We start from the raw sequence: 18,488 nt of genomic DNA on the forward strand, positions 1-18,488 counted from the left end.
AAAGACTTTTACAAAATTATGTGATTGGAACTTAAAGGCAATAAATCTAGATGAAGAATCCCTAGGGATTTCTATACTGATGCTATCTATTATGGATAGCACCTCAGGCTATTTATCTGCGTTATATACTCCTGCATTGTCATTCTAAAAGCTAATGCGCTTGATGTTAGCCTTTTTGCCTTTGAAAATATTTGCATAAAAAGAAAAATAATGACTGAATAATTTCTGTCCAGCATAATTGAGTGAAAACTCGTCTATTATTTAATAGGGGTACCTATTATGAAAGCTTCCACTGCAGTTCAAAATTAATATGTCAAATCCACTTGTAGAAACAGATGTGCAGAAATAAGCAAGGCATATCTACAGCTCATCGAAATGGTCTGTGAATGAAACATAGAAAGGCTCTTTGCAAGAGTCCGAGAGCCCTCGGCCTGCCTCTGGCTGCAGCGGGGATCTTTCCCTTGGCCATTCCCGACCCGCTGGGCTGGCAGAGGGAACACCTTCCGCCCCACCACCTGCCAGCGTGCCGCCCCACTGACAACCGCGGCCAGCGGGGTCTAACATCGATTTCACATTAAAATACCAGAGGACCTTCCGGCAAACAGCAATAACAGTACAAAAGCAAAAAAAAAATAAACCCACTCCGGAACGCAGGGCTGGCATCTACGGAGGGACAGGCTGCGCCTTGCTGCAAACGTCGGACAGCTTTTAATTTCCTGGAGAGCCGTGGCTCTGCCCAGGCCGGGCAGGGCAGGGCAGGGCAGGGCAGGGCAGGGGTCCCTCGCCCACGGACCCCGGGGCCGGGAGGGCCCGCAGAGCCGGGCAGAGCCGGGCAGAGCCGCCCGCCCGCGCCGCGCCCGAAGCGCTGGGGGCCGCCAGCCCAGGGTTTCCTCGGTGCTCTTAGGAGCTCCTACCCACCTTCAAATAGAAGGCAATTGATTAGTTTCAGTTTCTCCTCCCAGGAGAGATTCGATACTTTCCCTGGGATCAAACGGACCCGAGAATAAAGGAGGGGGTCAACCGGCGGGAAAGAAATAATGAGAAAAGAGAGGAAGAAAGAGAGAGAAGGGAAAAAAAAAGAGAAAGAAAGAAAGAAAGAAAGAAAGAAAGAAAGAAAGAAAGAAAGAAAGAAAGAAAGAAAGAAAGAAAGAAAGAAAGAAAGAAAGAAAGAAAGAAAGAAAGAAAGAAAGAAAGAAAGAAAGAAAGAAAGAAAGAAAGAAAGAAAGAAAGAGAAAGAAAGAAAGAAAGAAAGAAAGAAAGAAAGAAAGAAAGAAAGAAAGAAAGAAAGAAAGAAAGAAAGAAAGAAAGAAGAAAGAAAGAAAGAAAGAAAGAAAGAAAGAAGAGTAAGAGATGGAAGTGGAGAGGAAGAAAGATTAAAAGGAAGGAAGGAAGAAAAGGAAGGAGGGAAGGAAGGAGGGAAGGAGGGAAGGAGGGAAGGAGGGAAGGAGGGAAGGAAGGAAGGAGGGAAGGAAGGAAGGAAGGAAGGAAGGAAGGAAGGAAGGAAGGAAGGAAGGAAGGAAGGAAGGAAGGAAGGAAGGAAGGAAGGAAGGAAGGAAGGAAGGAAGGAAGGAAGGAAGGAAGGAAGGAAGGAAGGAAGGAAGGAAGGAAGGAAGGAAGGAAGGAAGGAAGGAAGGAAGGAAGGAAGGAAGGAAGGAAGGAAGGAAGGAAGGAAGGAAGGAAGGAAGGAAGGAAGGAAGGAAGGAAGGAAGGAAGGAAGGAAGGAAGGGAGGGAGGGAGGGAGGAAGGAGGGAGGAAGGGAGGAAGGGAGGAAGGAAGGGAGGAAGGGAGGAAGGGAGGAAGGGAACTTGTTAGGTGCACTGGAAGAGGATGGCAAGCTTGGACAGAACGGCTGCTTTTTTTTTACACAAACAAATAAAAGCATTTTTAGTAGAGCCTGCATACTGCACATTTATGTGCAAATACATGCATATAGAAAACGGAGGAATGATTTATGCTTGAATTTCTGTGAGCCTTTCTCTTCCCAGTGTTTACAAGGCGGGGCTCTATTTGCAAGTTGTACATCTGTTCGCTTCACGTGACATTTTCATAAAAGCTCTAACATCTGGTCAAAATAAACCTCCTTCAGGTACCTGCTTAACTTTTCACATGTCAAAATCCCTTCCCCTCTGAAGCCCTCCTTTCCTTCACGGCTGCAGTCACGTGTATTGCTCCTTTCTTGACTGCTTGTTTAATGACTCTGCCTCTGCCCGAATAGAACAAAGCAAGCCTAATCATGAGGGGGCGACCCCGACCCGTCCCAAGAGCATCCTTCCTCATCTCGCCCCCTCCCACCTCCAAATTTCCCCGCATTAAGAGGGCAGAGCGGGTCTTCTTCCCCCCGCAATATTTCGCTTTGGGATTTCTGCAGCCCAGCAAAGAGGATTTGCGTCCCACTCCCTCCCTTCCCCCGCAAAGCGAACCCATAGTCCTGCTCGGGCTAATATTTCGTACAAATGCTGATAATACTCCCAGTGATCATAATCTAATTGTCCCAAACCTATTCCGTTACTATTTCTGCTGTTATTAATTGCTCCCGATACCTTTGCAGTCGTCTTTATCCCGGCGTGGTTCTTCTGAATTATTTTGGAGTAAAACACGTCTTTTCTTGTCCGTGTCCATACAGTGCAGAAGAGAGTTTTTGTAAAGTTTCTGCAAATTTAACGTCACCTCTTTGTGAAAAGAGTGAGGAGGTGTCCGCTAACCAAGACACGACGACTATGTAGATAAGAACAACGTAAGTGCTCCTGAGCAGGCGGAGGAGACAGGGAATTACTGAAAGAATGGACAGATTTTTCACCGATCTGAATATTTAGTTTTGCTTTGCGTTTTATTTCGGATTTTAAAACGGGTGCTACCATCATCATTAGGTTTCCGCAGCTTTATTGTTCTTGCTCTGTAAAACCGTTCTAAGCCTCCCGCAATGTCGATCATTTGGTCCTTATAAATGGCCGGCTTGTTTGCTTTCAAAAAAGAAAAGGGGGACTTTTCTACAAGTGATTTTAACCTGCTCCACCTTCAAGTGACCTGCCAAATGCTCCTTCTTACTTTATAGACATCTGGGAATTCCATACATGCCTTAAACTCCAATTACACACCTTCTTCAAAGGACACGTGCTTTGATTTGCCAAGAACATTAAGTGGACTGAAGTCGAAAGAAGCTGGTGCAGAAGTTAATGTAAAATACATCCTGTGCCATGTTTACTGCGGGCAGGTTATGCGTGCAGCAAATAAAATAGTCCTGATGGGATGTGGATGTGTGCGCCTCTTTTTTTTTTTTTTTTTTTTTTTTTTGCTTTAGCCTCCCGGATCCCTTTACGGGGTGGATTGGATTTGCCGTCACCACCACCACCACCCGCTTCCCAAAGATGCTAATTTATGGCGGGGAGCGCTCTCGCTTTCCCGGCGGGTCTGCTGCCTGCCGGAGCGGGCAGGTGAAGGGAGAGCCGTGTGAACCGGGCTGGTGCAGCCGCCGAGAGCGACTGGGGGAGCAGCGGCGCCGGCAGCTGAGCCCGTTCCCGGGAGTGGCCGGGCCCCGCCGCGGCTCGCCCCGGGTGGCAGGTGCCCGAGCTGCCGCCGCCGCAGGTGAGTCCCTCTCCCGCTGCGCTTTTCCGTGACTTTTGCTCCCCCGCCCTCTCCCTCCGTTTCCCCCCACATCCCCACGGCGCGTTTGTTTGTTTTTCTTAAAATTACAGATGCAGGGAAAACCGCCTGACATCATGGGAGCGGGACAAGAGCGCACTTTGAAGGGCTCCTGGGCAGGACATCAAGTGAAATCATACGCCGGGGAGGAATCCGATACCGGCTTGGAGAAAGCAGCGGGGCGGCCCCTGCCAAGCCCAGGAATGTGCGAGGGCCCGCGGCCGGCGCCCCCCGCCCGCCGCCCCGCAGGAGGCGCAGCGCCGGCACCGCCGCTCCGCCGAGCCGTGCGGCCGGCCATGCGACCTCACGGGCCCGGACCTCTCCGGCTGAGAATAAACGGGGCAGATTGATGCCTCTGAGAAAATAGCGAAATCAGTCGGGATTTCCAAAGGCAGAGTTAATTTTCCGATTGCAAGAGTGTTTAAAATTCCCAGAAGGCAAATTAATATTCATATTATTTCTTTTTTCCTTCAGTAAGCCTGATGCTGACTTAATCGTTTTTGGCTCTAGCCCGGCGAGGACCAGGCATCTGCAGTCCTGAATTTCAACCCAGGAAAGGGTACGCCCTGAGTTTTAAAACAGGTTTATCTATTTTTTATGATTTATTTTTTTAAATGAGGCAGAGGTAGCGATTGTCAGCCGGGAAAGAGCACCGGCTGAGCGCCTGCTGCCCAGAAATGCTGCCGCGCCGGCAGGGACCCGCTCGGAGGGACACAGAAGTGAGAAAGGAAGACCTGCCGGTGGCAGGAACCCCATGGATAGGAATTGGGGATTTTTCTCACTCGGGTGTTCAGCTTGCTGGAAAGGTGTTGACCGGCTGGCCCAGAGGCCTCTTGCCGGCTGCAAAAGAGCCAGGCGGGTTTAAGTCCATCAAGCGGGCCCTCTCCCGATTTCTGAGGCCGAGCACAGTTTGATTCGTGGCTTTTAAAGTGCACTTGATTCCTAGTTCATATTTCGCAGGAATTCCCTTCCACGAAACACGCCTTCCCTTCAGCACTGAGCAGCTCGTCTGGTTGGTTGTTTTTTCATTCCCGGAACCTGTTTTCTTCCTAAATGTGAGGAGTTTTCCCCACCTTTCCCCGGTGTGATTTCTCCCCCAAAAGGAACAACCGAAACCTTCTGTGACCTCCCAAATCCCCTTAGCTCCACTGCCAAAGCTGCGCCGGCTCCCCGTGCCTCTCGCCTTCGCTGCAGCCGGGGTAACGCGGGCAGACATTACCTGCTCCTCGGCAGCATCGGAGCCGGGGGTTCGGAGTCTCTGAGAGGGCAGCTGCGGATGCCAGGGTGCCGGGGAAAAGCAGCGACCCTTCGGGAGCTCGCAACAGCTCCCCCTCCTCTCCATCATTGAGAGCTGCGACCACCGGGGCCGTCATCTAATTTTCAAGTGCTCACTAATCCTTCAGTGCAAACAAACGCTGCGAACTCTCTGCTGTAAACATCGCTCACCGGTTTAAAATATGCCCGATATTATATTCACGACAGTGCTATGTGGGTAACAGACGGCAATATGTGGATGTGGAAACAGATACAGGAAATAAAGTCTACTCATGCGCTATGCAAACAGGCTCTGTCTTGGAAAAGTACCCCATCCTATTTACCCCAGACACGGGGCAGCAGGGTCCCTGTCTCCACGGAGGGCACTGCTCAGCGCCCAGGGCGGCAGCGCTCCCCGCGCACCTTTCGCGGCGGCGGAGGGGCAGGAGGCGCCGCTCCCCGCTCCTGCCCGGCTGCCAAGCGCTGGGAGATAAGCGAGTGACAGCAGAGACAATCAGCTGTCCGGTTATAGGGGCCGAGGTTTGAATTGGGTTGTTATGTTTTCTGGGTGTTTTTTTTACAACTTCCCTTTCACCTTCCTCCCAAGCCCTCAGACCTGGAGGTTCCCTCTCTTTTGCAGCTCGGCTTCTCGCCGCATGCTGGGACCCCGCGTAAAGCGTGGTGAAAAGAAAGAGGGGCAATGTGCGCCCTACACGTAGAGAAGGAGAAGAGGGTGGGTTAGAGTATCCCTCCGTGCTTTGCCCAACGAAAATGTGATCGCTAGTATATATATTATATAAAACCCTAGAGAGCAGAGCAGTCAAACATCACTTCCACCGGAAAACCCCACTCGCTAGACACTTCCCTATTTCAATCTCACTTTCTTTTGCTTTCCCTTTGGACGGACGAGTGCCTGCTTAAAACCCATGCCACTTCCTCAGCGATATCAGCAAAAGTACCTGCGCCGGGGGCTGGGGAACGGGCCCCGCTCCTGCCTCGCATCTGGGGGCAAAACACCAAGGCGGAGATAGAGCTCAGCTGCGAAAACTCTGCTCCCCGCGCAACTCCGCCGTGCCTGGCGAGAAGATTAAAGGGGGAGAGGGAGAGAAAGAGAGAAGAGACAACACCTTCCTCTGCAGATGCAGTGAGCTTCAGCACAGAATAATAAAGCTGTCTCAATAAATAACGTGCCTGTGTCTGTCAGTAGCTAGTTTATTTGCGTTTTTCGCCTGGTTTGTTTATACTAGTACCCCCTCTCTCTTGGGTGTCTTTACAGCTCAACAAGCAGGTATTTATCTACAGCTCTAACCCTGAGTTCTCAGAGAGACCAAACTTTAAGGTTATTAAAATTTCAATCATATTTATTTATTGCAGAAAAATAATATACAATGATATTTACAAAACAATCATAAAAATAGGAATGCATTTAGACACCGGATCTATTTGCATTTTAACATGGGTCATCAATAAATAAATAAAATGTTTATTTTTTTCTCAGAGGAAAAATATTAATAATAAAAAAGTTAGGAACCGGGTATATAACAGTTTGAGCCCAGCTTATTTCCCCCTAAAAATTAAAAAAAAAAAAATAAAAAGGTTTTCATCTCTACAGGGATATTTTTGGTTGGCTGCTTGGTTTCATTCAAGAATGAAGAAAGTCCACAATAATGTATTTCCTTTCATCAGTGGCTCATAAGCACGACCTCTTGGGAATGCATGCATGCAAAAAAAAAAGGGCAAACAAAAAAAAGTTCGATTCCAACATTCTTCGTCAAAATTAAAAAAAAAAATCGAACGATTCAGACTTCTATCAGAATGCAGAGATGTGTGGATTGTACCGACGCCCAGAGGGTAGTCACTGTCCAAAGCCCTTCTCTCTTTCTCTTTCCTTAAGTGCTCCCCACGCCCTGCTTCGAATTTGGATTTTACTCTTCTAATTTCCAAGAAATCCTTGGCACATTTTTTGTTAGAAAAGATTAAAAAAAAAATCGTATCCAACTTCAGAGTCTCTAGATTGTCCATTCTCTCCTTCTGTGGGAACAATGTCATCTGCAAAAACCCAGAAAGGGCGGAAAACTCGTTACTGAAACGAAAGTTACACAAACATCTACCTACACCTCTCTGTCTCTGGAAATCGCGTATCGGGCAGCAATGGAGAAGGGAGAACTCGCCGTGCGGGCGGTGCGGTGACCGTGTGACACCCCAGCCTGGCGGTCCCTGGTGTCAGGGCCGAGGTAAGGGACTGCTGGGGCGGTAGGAAACCCTCATCGGGCAGCACAACGGGAGGACATGGATTCGCTTCAAAATATGAGCAGCAGCAGCAGCGGCGGCTGCAGAAGCCATCCCAGCAGCCCTGCTGGCTCCTCAGCGTTTGGCGAAAAAGTGATCTCAGGCCGGCCCCATCGGGCTGGGGCACACCCGCCGCGTCCCGCCCGCAGCCCAGCCCGCCGGCAGCGCCCGGCCACGCGTGGGCCCCGCGGGCTCGGGGCGCACCTCGGGCCGCGCAGGAGGAGGGACGGCCGGGCCGGGGGAGGCACCTCCGGCCGCCCCGCTCTCCGGCCGCTCCGGGAAGCCAGGCCCCTCCGGGCGGGCTGCGGGCCCTCTGCCCCACGGCCACGCGTGTCCGGCTCACGGCGCAGCCGGCGGCCTCTGGCCCCCTCCCCCCTTTCCTCCCGCCGGTTTCAGGGTCCCTGTCTTACCTAGGGCTCCTGCCGAGGGGATGCGGGTGGGGGACGCCGCCTGCTAGTGGGATGCGGACATGGACCAGGCGCCCTCCATTCTCCACACCGAGAAGGCGTAGCTGAGCCGCTCGTGGGCCACATAGCTGCAGCTTGCCATCTTGGAGTCCAGCTCGTCGCTCTGTAAGACCTGGTAGAGGAAGTCGATGTACCTGGCCGCCAGCTTGAGGGTCTGGATCTTGCTCAGCTTGTCCGAGGGCAGCGTGGGGATGATCTTCCTCAGGGCGGCGAAGGCTTCGTTCAGCGACTGCGTGCGCTGCCGCTCCCGCACGTTGGCCATGACCCGCTGGGTCTGCAGCTCCTCGTAGGACTGGGGGCTGCCGCCGCCGCTGCTGCTGCCGCCGCCCCCGCCGCCCCCGCCCGCCCCGCACTTCTTGCCCCGCTTGCCTTGGGCCGGGCTGCAGGGCTCGTCCGCGGCCCCGACGGCGCCGCCGGCGCTGCGGCGGCTGGAGCGGCGCTTGCGCCCCCCTCTCTTGTTGTTGGGCAGCTGCTGCCGGTCCGGCTCCTCTTCGCTGTTGCTCAAGCTGTCGTCGGCGGGGGAGACTGGAGAGTTTGACTCGTCCTGCTGCATCATCTCTGGGGGGAGACGCGAGAAGCGGGCCGGGAGGGGGGGGAGGGCAGGGAGAAGAGGGGGGCACCTAACCCGCCAGCTCCCCCTTGATCGGCTGCTTCGCTGGCCTGCGAGGAGAAGGAGGAGGGAAGGAAGGAGGGAGGACCTCACTTTGGGGGGAGGGGGGATGGCATCAGGATCCAAGAGCAAAAAAATAAAAAGGCCAACCAAAAAAAAAATCCCTCCCGATCCCTCCTTGGAGCCCCTTCGAGGTGTCTGGGATTGGGAGAAAGTTGAAGACTTGGAGGTTCTTATAGCTCCTGCTGGCGGAAAGTTTGGGGGCAGCAGTGTCATTGGCCTGACGTGGAGAGGAGGGACTTTTGCTGAGTTTTATAGGAAAGTTTCCGCTTCCCCCCCTCCACGCCCTCCCCCAATTATTTTTTTCAAGCCATTCACAAGTGATCTGGCTTCCCCACACGCACGCACATACATCCTTACCCCAACCTCTCTCTCCGTTTCCCTCTCCGTGGTTTCTCTCTCAAACTCCTTCGGTTAGCGCTCGGCTTTGGGGTGGTGCTGAGTGCCGGCCCGGGAGGTTATGGGGGTGCCCAGCCCCCCGAGCGCTGCTGCGGAGGGCTCAGCGAGCCGCTCAGTGCCTGCGCTGGGACAACCGCCCCGAGCGGCCGGGGAGAGCCAGCATCTCTCGGGCTTTCCTCGCTGCAGCGGGCACGGCTTGTAGAGGAGAGAAGGAAACGAGAATTGCCCGCGGGGCAGCATCCAGGCTCATCCCAATTTTGACCCGCTTTAGCACACGCCGCAATTCCCAATCACTGAGCGCCCCGGGATCTGCCTTGCCGAGGGAGTCGCACATTTCTGGGCTGGGGAGGGGTGGTGGCAGAGCCTCGTCCTGCCAGACTGGGGGACTGCGCTCGGAGAAAGCCATCTTCAGGGGTGGAAGCAGCCGGGAAACCAAGCATTGGCTTCGTACATGCATAAGCACCAGTCCTTGAGCTCGTCTTAAGAGAAACTCGGGAGGATCCGCGTCTCCAGCCTGGCACACCGGGAGACGGGAGGGTGTACAGACCCTTTTTGCCCATACACTCAGTGTGCTGACCACTCACTTCAGTCCGTCCTCCCACGAGGCTCCCGAATCCGGCACTTCCTGGGAAAAGAGATTATTTATTTTAATTTCTCTTCTATGTCTGCAGCCAACGCTATTTCTTCCCATCCCCCGCCTTTGTGCCTCCTTCCCCGCTCGCTGGCAGCACAGAGCAGGTGGTGTGTCTTTTTAACAACAGCTCAGATTCAAACGGGGAACGCCTGGGAGGGAAAGCTAGAAATTGCCATCCGTCAGTTAAGAGGGTGAGGTTCTCTCTGCTCCCTGCGTGGGGACCGCGCTCCTCCTTTACCGGCCTGGCAGCCACCGCCTGCACGGACACGGCCGGGAGCGGAGCGGGCAGCGCCGGCAGCGCAGAGCCTCCCCGGCTTGTCTGTGATGTGAGGGCGGACAGGGCGAACGGAATGGCAGAGGAGCGATAAATCCCGGGCACGAAATAAAACAAGGCTTCTGGAAGAGCGCTGGCATCTTCTGCGGGGAACAGAGTCATCTCTCTCCTCTGCCTGGGGACTGACTGCCTTTCCTCCGGGCAGAGGCGGCTCATCCCGGGAGCTGCCAGGGGCCAGGACCCTGCTCGCCGCCGCCGAGGAGCAGCAGCCCGCTCCTGGCCGCTGGCCCCGGCCCCGCCGCAGCGCCCGCCCGGCACCTGGAGCTGTCCCTACGCTTCTCCGTTCGCTGCCCTTCTCAGCGAGTTCTTCTTCTTGGGTCTCCATCCCGGGGAGCGAGCACATAGCAGTCTGCCCAAAACCTTCTCTTTTGGGAAATAGCTGGAAAAAGGACCGGGGAGACAACAGGGACCGCCTTAGCCGGCAAGGGAAGGCACACACCCGGCGCACAGACCCAGAGTGAGCCTGCTCAGCTTTCCCGGCTTTTGGCTTGTCCCTGCTGTGTCTTCTGCGATCATAGGCCTCTTCATTCAGCTTAACACTGAGAGCTTCGGGGAGTCTCTTGCATTGGCAACAGCTGCTGATCTCAAGGTAAGAAGACCTGGCTCTCCTTTCACCTCCCTTTCACCAACAATTTTGTCTGTACCCAGAGCCTCACTGCTCCTCTGGGGTGTTGAGCAGTGTCATTACAGAAGAAATGTTGGAAACAGTAGTAATGGGCATCTGTAGGTGGCTCTAGGGGCCTTCCTTCCTTCCTTCCTTCCTTCCTTCCTTCCTTCCTTCCTTCCTTCCTTCCTTCCTTCCTTCCTTCCTTCCTTCCTGCCTGCCTGCCTGCCTGCCTGCCTGCCTGCCTGCCTGCCTGCCTTCCCGCTTTCCTGCCTGCCTTCCTGCCTTCCTTCCCACCTTCCTTCCCTCCTTCCTTCCCTCATTCTTCTTATGGGAAAAAAAAGCATCATAGGGCAAAACCAAACCTGGATAGTTATTACCTTGCTGGAAACGGCATGCTGCCTGAAAGGAGGGAGGGGCAGCATCTCCTGAGCTGGTTTGGTGGGATGCACGACTTGTCTGGGTAACCTGAACTTTGAATGGGATGCAGGACATCACCTGCTTCTCATGGGGCAGGAGGAGGGTGTGTAGAGCAGGGCGTATGAAGGAGTCCCTCCCACCATCTTCTTCATTTTGGTTTTTGTTTTATTTCTGACTCCCAAATTATGAGCTCAGGAGCAAAGGCATATAAACCCATGGTGTTACTGTCAAGATCCGCGCAGGAGAGCAAGGGCCAGATGAGCTGTGATGGCAACAATCTGTCCCAGGGGACTTGGGCTGGGCTGGCTGTGGGAGCCTGCCTGGATCCCCCAGGCCTGCTGGCAGGCATCAACCCTGCCTAGTGCTGGAGTGTGGGAAGCTGTGTTGGGAGGAGGGTGGATGTGTCAGAAAGTCATGTCTGGGGGTCCATGTGAGGGAGAAAGACATACTGGTGTGTTTATAGGTGAGGATGTGTTTGTGTGTGCATGTATGTACATGCACATGATCTTTTTCAGTGTGAGCACATATATATGTCAGGAGGGAAGGGGAGTGAAGTCTGTGCAGAGATTAAAGAAAATCAATTAAATTCTGGTTTATTTTTAAATCTACAATTTTGATGGGGATTGATTTGGAACCTTTGCATTTCACACTAAAATAATAATTTTATTTTAGTTATGCAGTGTTAAACCATCTGTTTTGAACCTCCACTAAACCACTAAGGTAGCTCTGCAGAGCTACCTTAGAGCATGGGGTGTTTTCTCTATGCATAGGCATGGCTTAGGTAAGAACTCTCCTGGCTTCTTGGGCAGAATTTCAACTCTGTTTCACTCTTTGGTGGTAGCAAGCAAAACTGTAGACAAATCCAGGGCCTTTCTAGAGATACATCCAGGTCCATTCGTGCAAGATTCCCTGGGCCTCAGCTCAGGAAAATATGTCTTGTAGGATGAACTCTTACATGGAACACGGACAGGACCCAGAGCTCTTCAGCATTTTGTCACCTCTGCAGAAAGGTACAACACTGGTAAAGCAGCCATCTAGATTGCAGGTATGGCTGTGAACAGAGCTAAATAATGACAAACTGCTGGCAGGAAGAAATGAGGAGTAAGTTGGTCTGTGATGATCACTGTAGTCATGGTTGATCACAGGGAAATAGCTGTAAAGGATGGCCCCGCCTTGATGCCAGCCCTTCCTTAGGAACCCATTAATTGTTGGGACACTCACAGGATGGGACAACCAGTGTCTGCCTTATCCAGGCTGAAACATCATAGCTTTTGAGGGGAATAGGTCAAAAGGTTGATTCTCTCCTTGGTTTCTAAGAATGAATGAATGAAAGGCCCATTTTTATCTGCCTGTTTATAAATCAGTGCAGAAGTTTAAGAACTAATGTGCTCAAGATCTGGTGGTTGCAGCTACAATGTTGCCCCTCATCAATGTGTTAAACAGATTGTGCATACACACAAATTACAGTTGGATTGCAATAAGACTGTTCTGTACTCCCCATACAGCAAACACATACACATGTAATTTAGGTCACAAAGGCTGTTTACTGTGGTAAAACTCTCACTGCTGCTGATTCCTTGGAATATTGAGCAATGTCTTACATCCATGCATGCCTAGAGACAGCCTGCCTGGTGGTTTTGATGCCGATGCCTTCAATCGGGTGTTTTCTCAGAGGTTTTATCTTTATGTTGCAAAGACCACTGAAAACAATTGAAGTTTCCCTACTAGTTTCTGTGGCCAGGTATTTTAATTTGTATGGATTCCAGGTGAAACCCTGGTCAGGACCATAGCCCATCAAAAGGGACAAGAGAGCACCTAGCACCTTTGCCCACTGGCGTTTATGCTGTAATTTGCTCCGTGTAGAAAGCATATCGGGAAACATGCTGGCAACCCTCACTGTGCCCTGGTACAAATTTCTGCTCAGCAACAGCAAACAGGCAGAATGAATATATAAAGGGTATGGGAGCGGGACCCATTTCTCCTCTTCTTTCACCTCTTTCTTCCTTCCTATCACCGCGGCAGCTCATGCAACCAAGGAAAACTGACAAGCATCTCCCGTCCTTCGGCCTCCCTACCTGGGCCCGGCGTGGGTGGGCGCGGCTCGGTTCGGCTCGGCCGGCAGGGCTGGGGCCGCGGGGCCGTGCCGGGCCGGGCTGTGCGGCCGGCGGCCACCGGAGGGCACGATTCCCCGCCGGCCCCGCCGCGCTCCGGCCGAGCCGCTGCCGCCCGGGCCCGAGCGAGCCCCGTCCGGCTGGGGCACCCGAGTTTCGGGGCCGTGAGGCGCTGCCCGCCCGCTCTCGGCTCTGCTCGCTGTGTTTCAGCCATTCCCGAGTGTTTTTTTCTCGCTGAGGTGGCCCCACGCGGCCGCAGCGCCGCTGCCCATCCCGGGGCAGCAGTGCTGGGTCCTGGGGGGAGATCCGACACACGGATGCCCGCGGACATACGGACACTTCCCACGGGCGGGCTTCCAGCTGCCGCCGCTTTGACACTCGCTTCGTTCGGAAACTCTGGAAAAACAGATGAATAACGCGGAGTTCCTCTAACGAGTCAGTCTCATTGTCAAAATTGCTACAATGATTTTTATTTAATTTTTAAGTCGTTGTCGTGTGGCCGTTCATGTAGATGTCCCAGCAGCTTACTGCCACGAAAGGGTGCGACAGCGTTGTTCCCAGTGTTCCCATCCTTCCCGCCCCTGGGCCGGCGGCAGGGAGCGCTGCGCCCCCCGCGCACTGGCCCTCGGCATCTCCTGCATCCATCCTCTGCTCCCGGCTCTCGACCCTGTGCAAGGCCGAGAAATACCTATAGGCTACCGACAAAAGAGCCAGCCCACACAGGAGACAGGTCTCCCAATAAATTAAGTTCTCTGATTATTTTCAACACGTGTTTTTATAGAAAATCTTCTATTCAGATCCAGAAATAATTCGTGGCCGTGGATGGGGCTGTTTCAGCAGATCCTAAGTACCTCAGTGTAAGCCTGAGTGGTATCCCCTTGTGTATCCTAGACAAGATCAGTCCTTCCCATCACAAGAGATCAACATATCTAATGTTGTGGTGGAGTTCTGCCCCTAATTATGGCTCTGGGTCTTGTTTATGCGGTTTCACATGTAAATCTGAAAAGACCACTTAGTAAAACAATCTTATCTACACTCCAGGGGATAGCAGTTATTTTTATTAATAATGGAGCTTATTGGCTATTTCAGCTCCTTTGATTTTTTTCTTTTCCATCTCTTCCTTCTTTCCTGAACTATATCAATATAATTTATTTTTGTCTTCTTCTTGCTCCCACACATTACTCAAATCTATATATTCAATCTCTCAGTACACTTGGCCCAAGGAAACTCCATTAAACTTCAGGCCCTTTTAGCCACAAATTCTGCTTTTTTCTTCCAAGGTGGGGGAGAATGCACCTCCAGCACGGTGATGGATAAAGCATTCCATAAAGCCTTCTTCTTAGGGTGAACTTAAATACCCCACAGCTCAAGCAGCTAGAACCATAGAGCCAGAATTCCAGCATGGAAGTGGGCTTTCACCCTGTTAGACATGTCTGCAGCCCTGGGAAAAATCCCCACCCCGTGCTTCCTACTATATGTGGTCTCCTTTAGGATATCAGGTGTTCTTGGAATCTCACAGATGAAAATGAAAAAGAAGTCATGTGAGAAGTAACCATAACTCATAATTCATAAATGAACATAGAAGTTCAGTAGACAGAATAATATGCTGGTTTTTACATCTGAAATGGGCAGCAAATTCTGGTGTGAGGGGAAGAGCATGGAAGGTCATCCCGACATACACATATGATTTCCAGGGCAAAGGAAATGGGTTTCCTTCCTTGGTAGGCTGATTGAATGCCAGGTCTCCAAGTTGGAACCCATCCATCTCCTCCTCCTGGCCAGAGACCACATGGGCTGAATGTAGCCATGCAGAGGAGGTAAGCCTGGAGAGGAAAGGTTCACAGAAATGGACACCCATCTCACTCTTTCCACAATTACCTTACTTCCAAGGACACCTACTTAGAGTTAGAAAAACTTTTAAGGCTTCTCTGCCAGGTTATATTTCCTTTCAGAAAAGGCAGTCAGCACACATCAAACTTTACATATTCGTTTCTATGAGGGGAGATTATAATTTTTTTGTGCTATGAGCTATCAGCTGTGATGCCTAAAGACCTGATATCCATAATTTCTCCTCATTTTACAGCTCCAATCTCATTTGCCTTCCTCCAGAATATAGGATGATGATTAGGTTACCTTGCTCACAAAGGACTGATCTGTCCATTGGTCCACATCTTGGCTTTATTTTCTGACCAAAGATCATATAGTAGGTCAACAATCAAGCTGATCTAGAGCACAAATCTCAGTTATCAAGTTCCAAAAGCAATTTTCCAGAGGTAGTAGTTTATTGATACGTTAAAGTAAATTAGCACACATTCACTCCTCATGTATCTGTGTACATACTTGGCTATTTATGAACTCTGACCTCCAAATGAACATCTGTACTTATATTTATGCAAAATACTGTACTGCTTCTGCCTTGAAAAGTGTCTATATCAAACATTCTCATGCCAAAATCTACTATCTGACCTTGCAGCACTAAAAATAGTTCAGGTCAGAAGCAGAGAAATATTTGTTTCTCCTTTTAGAACATTTGTGCTTACATTCATTAAGGACTCAGTCCAAAATCCTTTGATGTCAAGGAGACTGTTTCAGTGGCCTTTAGATCAAGTCTTAAAAAGGGTCAATTAAACTTTAAATAAAATAAAAATTATAATGCGTCCAGCCTAAGAGAATAAGAATAAGAAAGGCTGCATTTGGAGTAAAGCATCGGTCATCGTTCTCTAATATTTGGCCAAACTTGTGGAATTTTTCATTATTAAAAGAATAATCCTATTCAATAAGGTTGTAATTAATTTTTAGTCTTCAAAACATCCACATTTTTCTGCATATAGAAATGTTGTTGCTGAGCTAGTAAGTGCAAGGATGCTTAGACCTCAGTAGGGCATATATGCCTAAGCAGTAAGATATGGCCCAGATTTTCAAAGCCAGAGCAGAGACCTAATTCCAAAATACTCTTCTGGCTCTAAAATATGTTCAAGTTTTCATCTCACTTTGTATTTGAGCAACTCAATATTTTCTAATGTCCGATCTAATGTTAGGCTTTGTTTTTCACACTTTGCAAAAGGAATAATGCAGCTCTTGGCAATAGCAGATGCTGAAATTAACTTGAAGGTAGAGGATGTTCAGTGGAATATAGCAGGGGCTTTAATTTAAAACAGTGAACTTTATTGTTCAGTTGGTAATCCTTTTCCATACGAAAATGCATAGTGTTTAGAGCATCCATTATAATAAAAATAACTCCCAGTATTAATACAAGCTACAGCCTCACAGAGCTTACTGCACTGCTTGCTTGTAATCACGTATCAGAGACTTGAGTAATTGGAATGACATATGTCTGCAGGAATTTTTGCTGAATCTGGGTTATTTGACAGTAGAATGTTCATCATTCCTTCCAAACAGATAGAAGTTTGATCAATTATATTTCAGTGGCTTACAGCCATGTGCTATCTGCAGTGACATTTATGATCTATTTTTGTTATCCCCAAATGGCCTTCAACCTTAGCAGTTATCTGCCAACATGTTAAAGTTTTGGTCAGTGAAAATCCTTTAGTGTCTTGGAAAGATTCATGATGTTTTCTTTTGGCCAAAGTCCATTATGGGTAACTACAACTTTATCTACATTCAACGTATGTAATTGAGTGGCTGTGGTATGGCACACTGTCATTTGGCTTCATTTCAATCAACTAAGATAACTCTCTGTATTTTCTTTCCTATAACACTGTGTCATGTTGCTGCAAAAAGTGAAACAGCTGCCACATTCTCCTTCTTGAGGATGCATCCCAGAATGGGCTGTTTCTTCTGAGAGGACAACATAGCCTCCAATTTGGCAGGTAAAATTTTGCAACACCAAATCCTTCCATCCGTGGTTTCATGTTGCCAGTTCATTGCAGGAACTAATAGTCTGGTCTAGATGTCAAACTATCTGATTTGTTAGTGTAGCTGGCAGGTTAACTGTCTAAGTCCTGCCATTTCCTCACAGAATTCACTGTGGGTAGAAAATTTCATCCAAAAAAGAAGAAAAATAACCATCTTTAAAGATTAGATGCACTGTTGGGAAATTAAGTTCTTAAAGCTAAATCAGATGTACGATAGGAAGCACTTCATAATTGCTCACATTAAAGGTAAAGGGCCAACCCAAAGGCATATAGAGAGGAGGAAAAAAGGCAATACAGTCACTCAGCTATTACTGTGAGAAACAGCCCTTCAAATTCCCACTGATCTAATGTATATCAGAAACAAGTTACACTGCTATAAAGAGGTAGAAGTTGCTTTTTCATTCTTTGTGGTTGTGGGAATGGAAGGCATTGTATTTCTTTGTCCACATCCCTCCCAAACTGTTCATTGAGGAAAAAAGGATTTCTGCTGCTCCTTAAGTCATAGAAGTTAGCAAAATATTATATGACAAAAAGTTGCCATTAAACTTTGCTCAAGAGCATTTGAAAATGGCATGTGAAATCCATGCTGGAGTAGGTGCTACTGTAAGGGCATCAGGATTGAAGGGAATAGATTAGCAGCTCCCCAGTAGCAGCTGTGGCACCACAAATGATGTAGATAAGCATCATCCCATTTGAAATACACACACCAGAGAGCAACACTGTGCAGCCAGTAGTAGCATTATACATGGAGTGGAAAGAAACCACAGCATAGGTTTCCATTTTCCCTAGATTTTCACTAAGAAACGTCCATGGTACCACCTGCATTTCAACCATGCTACTGCAAGGTGATCATTACCAACCTCTATGGGGACTTTCTGTCATTTGAAAATGTGTCTCTGGATATTTTCAGCAAAAGAAAATACCTTGTGCGTAGAATCTTGTCTTTTCATCTCTGAGGTCACACTGCATCTTTGGGGTGATATTTGGTGTTTATGTGCTGTGGAAGTCATTCAGAAACCCTCATAATAAATACTTCTAATGACCCATAGCTTCAGAAGAACTGTGTTCTGTAAGCTGAAGCAGGATTGAAGTGACTGTCATTAGAACTTTTCCTCTGTAGTGTCCTTCTCAGGTATCGATCATGTCTTTCCAGCTTGAAGGCAAAAACAACTGGTCTCATACACCAAAATGCTCTCCAGTCAAATATTTGGCTCATGCACTGTATCCTTCAAATAATTTGGTCAATGATACACTAAAGACTCATGTTTCTACTACTCTCAAAAACAAGATGAGAAATTTATCTGGTTTTGTTTTGGTTTGTTTGTTTGGGGTTTTTTGGGTTTGGTTCAGTTTATGTATTTCTGGAGATATGCCTGCACATTTTAAATTTTTAAAATGTGACAAATATGTGTTCTCTCTATAGCTTTGGTAGAACTTATTTCTCTCCAAGGGCAAATCCCATGCTGGTATCATCCCAGAACTTGCTCAGCATAATGGGGCTTAGTCCATATGTATGGCAGTTGTGATCTGAAAGGGAATTCTGAAATAATTTTTTTCCTGGATGTCTGAAACATATAACAGCAAGAACTGACTTATGCTGTTGTCTATGCAAGTACAGCTGACAGAATAAAGGAATTAATAGGTGGATGTTTTCAAATTTAACACCTTGGGGCTGGTAAAGTTTTTTACATCTATATGACTTAAAGTCTATCTTACCAAGGACTGGTTTGGTAGTTTGAGCACAGTTATCAGTACTTCAGAGAAAGTTCCATTTGCTCATGATTAAAATTTG

At 49.2% G+C, this 18,488-nt stretch overlaps 1 protein-coding gene and 1 long non-coding RNA gene across 2 annotated transcripts in view; one reads left to right on the forward strand and one right to left on the reverse strand.

Moving 5' to 3' along the window:
- Positions 1 to 6,182: 6,182 nt before the first annotated feature.
- TWIST1 (twist family bHLH transcription factor 1) lies at positions 6,183 to 8,555 on the reverse strand. Its single transcript, XM_030967876.1, has 2 exons — positions 7,593 to 8,555; positions 6,183 to 6,942 (listed from the first exon to the last, which is right to left on the reverse strand). Exon 1 carries the CDS (start codon positions 8,533 to 8,535, stop codon positions 7,636 to 7,638), a length of 900 nt encoding a protein of 299 aa, XP_030823736.1. The 5' UTR covers positions 8,536 to 8,555; the 3' UTR covers positions 6,183 to 6,942; positions 7,593 to 7,635.
- A 5,786-nt stretch (positions 8,556 to 14,341) lies between these two features.
- Positions 14,342 to 18,488, forward strand: part of LOC115914987 — a 45,414-nt gene continuing 41,267 nt past the window's right edge. Inside the window, exon 1 of the long non-coding RNA XR_004061460.1 lies at positions 14,342 to 16,651. This is a non-coding gene — a long non-coding RNA (uncharacterized LOC115914987). The remainder of the gene's footprint in view (positions 16,652 to 18,488) is intronic.

This window comes from Camarhynchus parvulus, chromosome 2, assembly GCF_901933205.1.
Source record: "Camarhynchus parvulus chromosome 2, STF_HiC, whole genome shotgun sequence".
Lineage (NCBI taxonomy): Eukaryota > Metazoa > Chordata > Aves > Passeriformes > Thraupidae > Camarhynchus > Camarhynchus parvulus.

Coding starts and splice junctions, on each gene's coding strand:
- TWIST1 (XM_030967876.1), bottom strand. CDS start 8,535: ATGACACTGCTGCCCCCAAACTTTCCGCCAGCAGGAGCTATAAGAACC.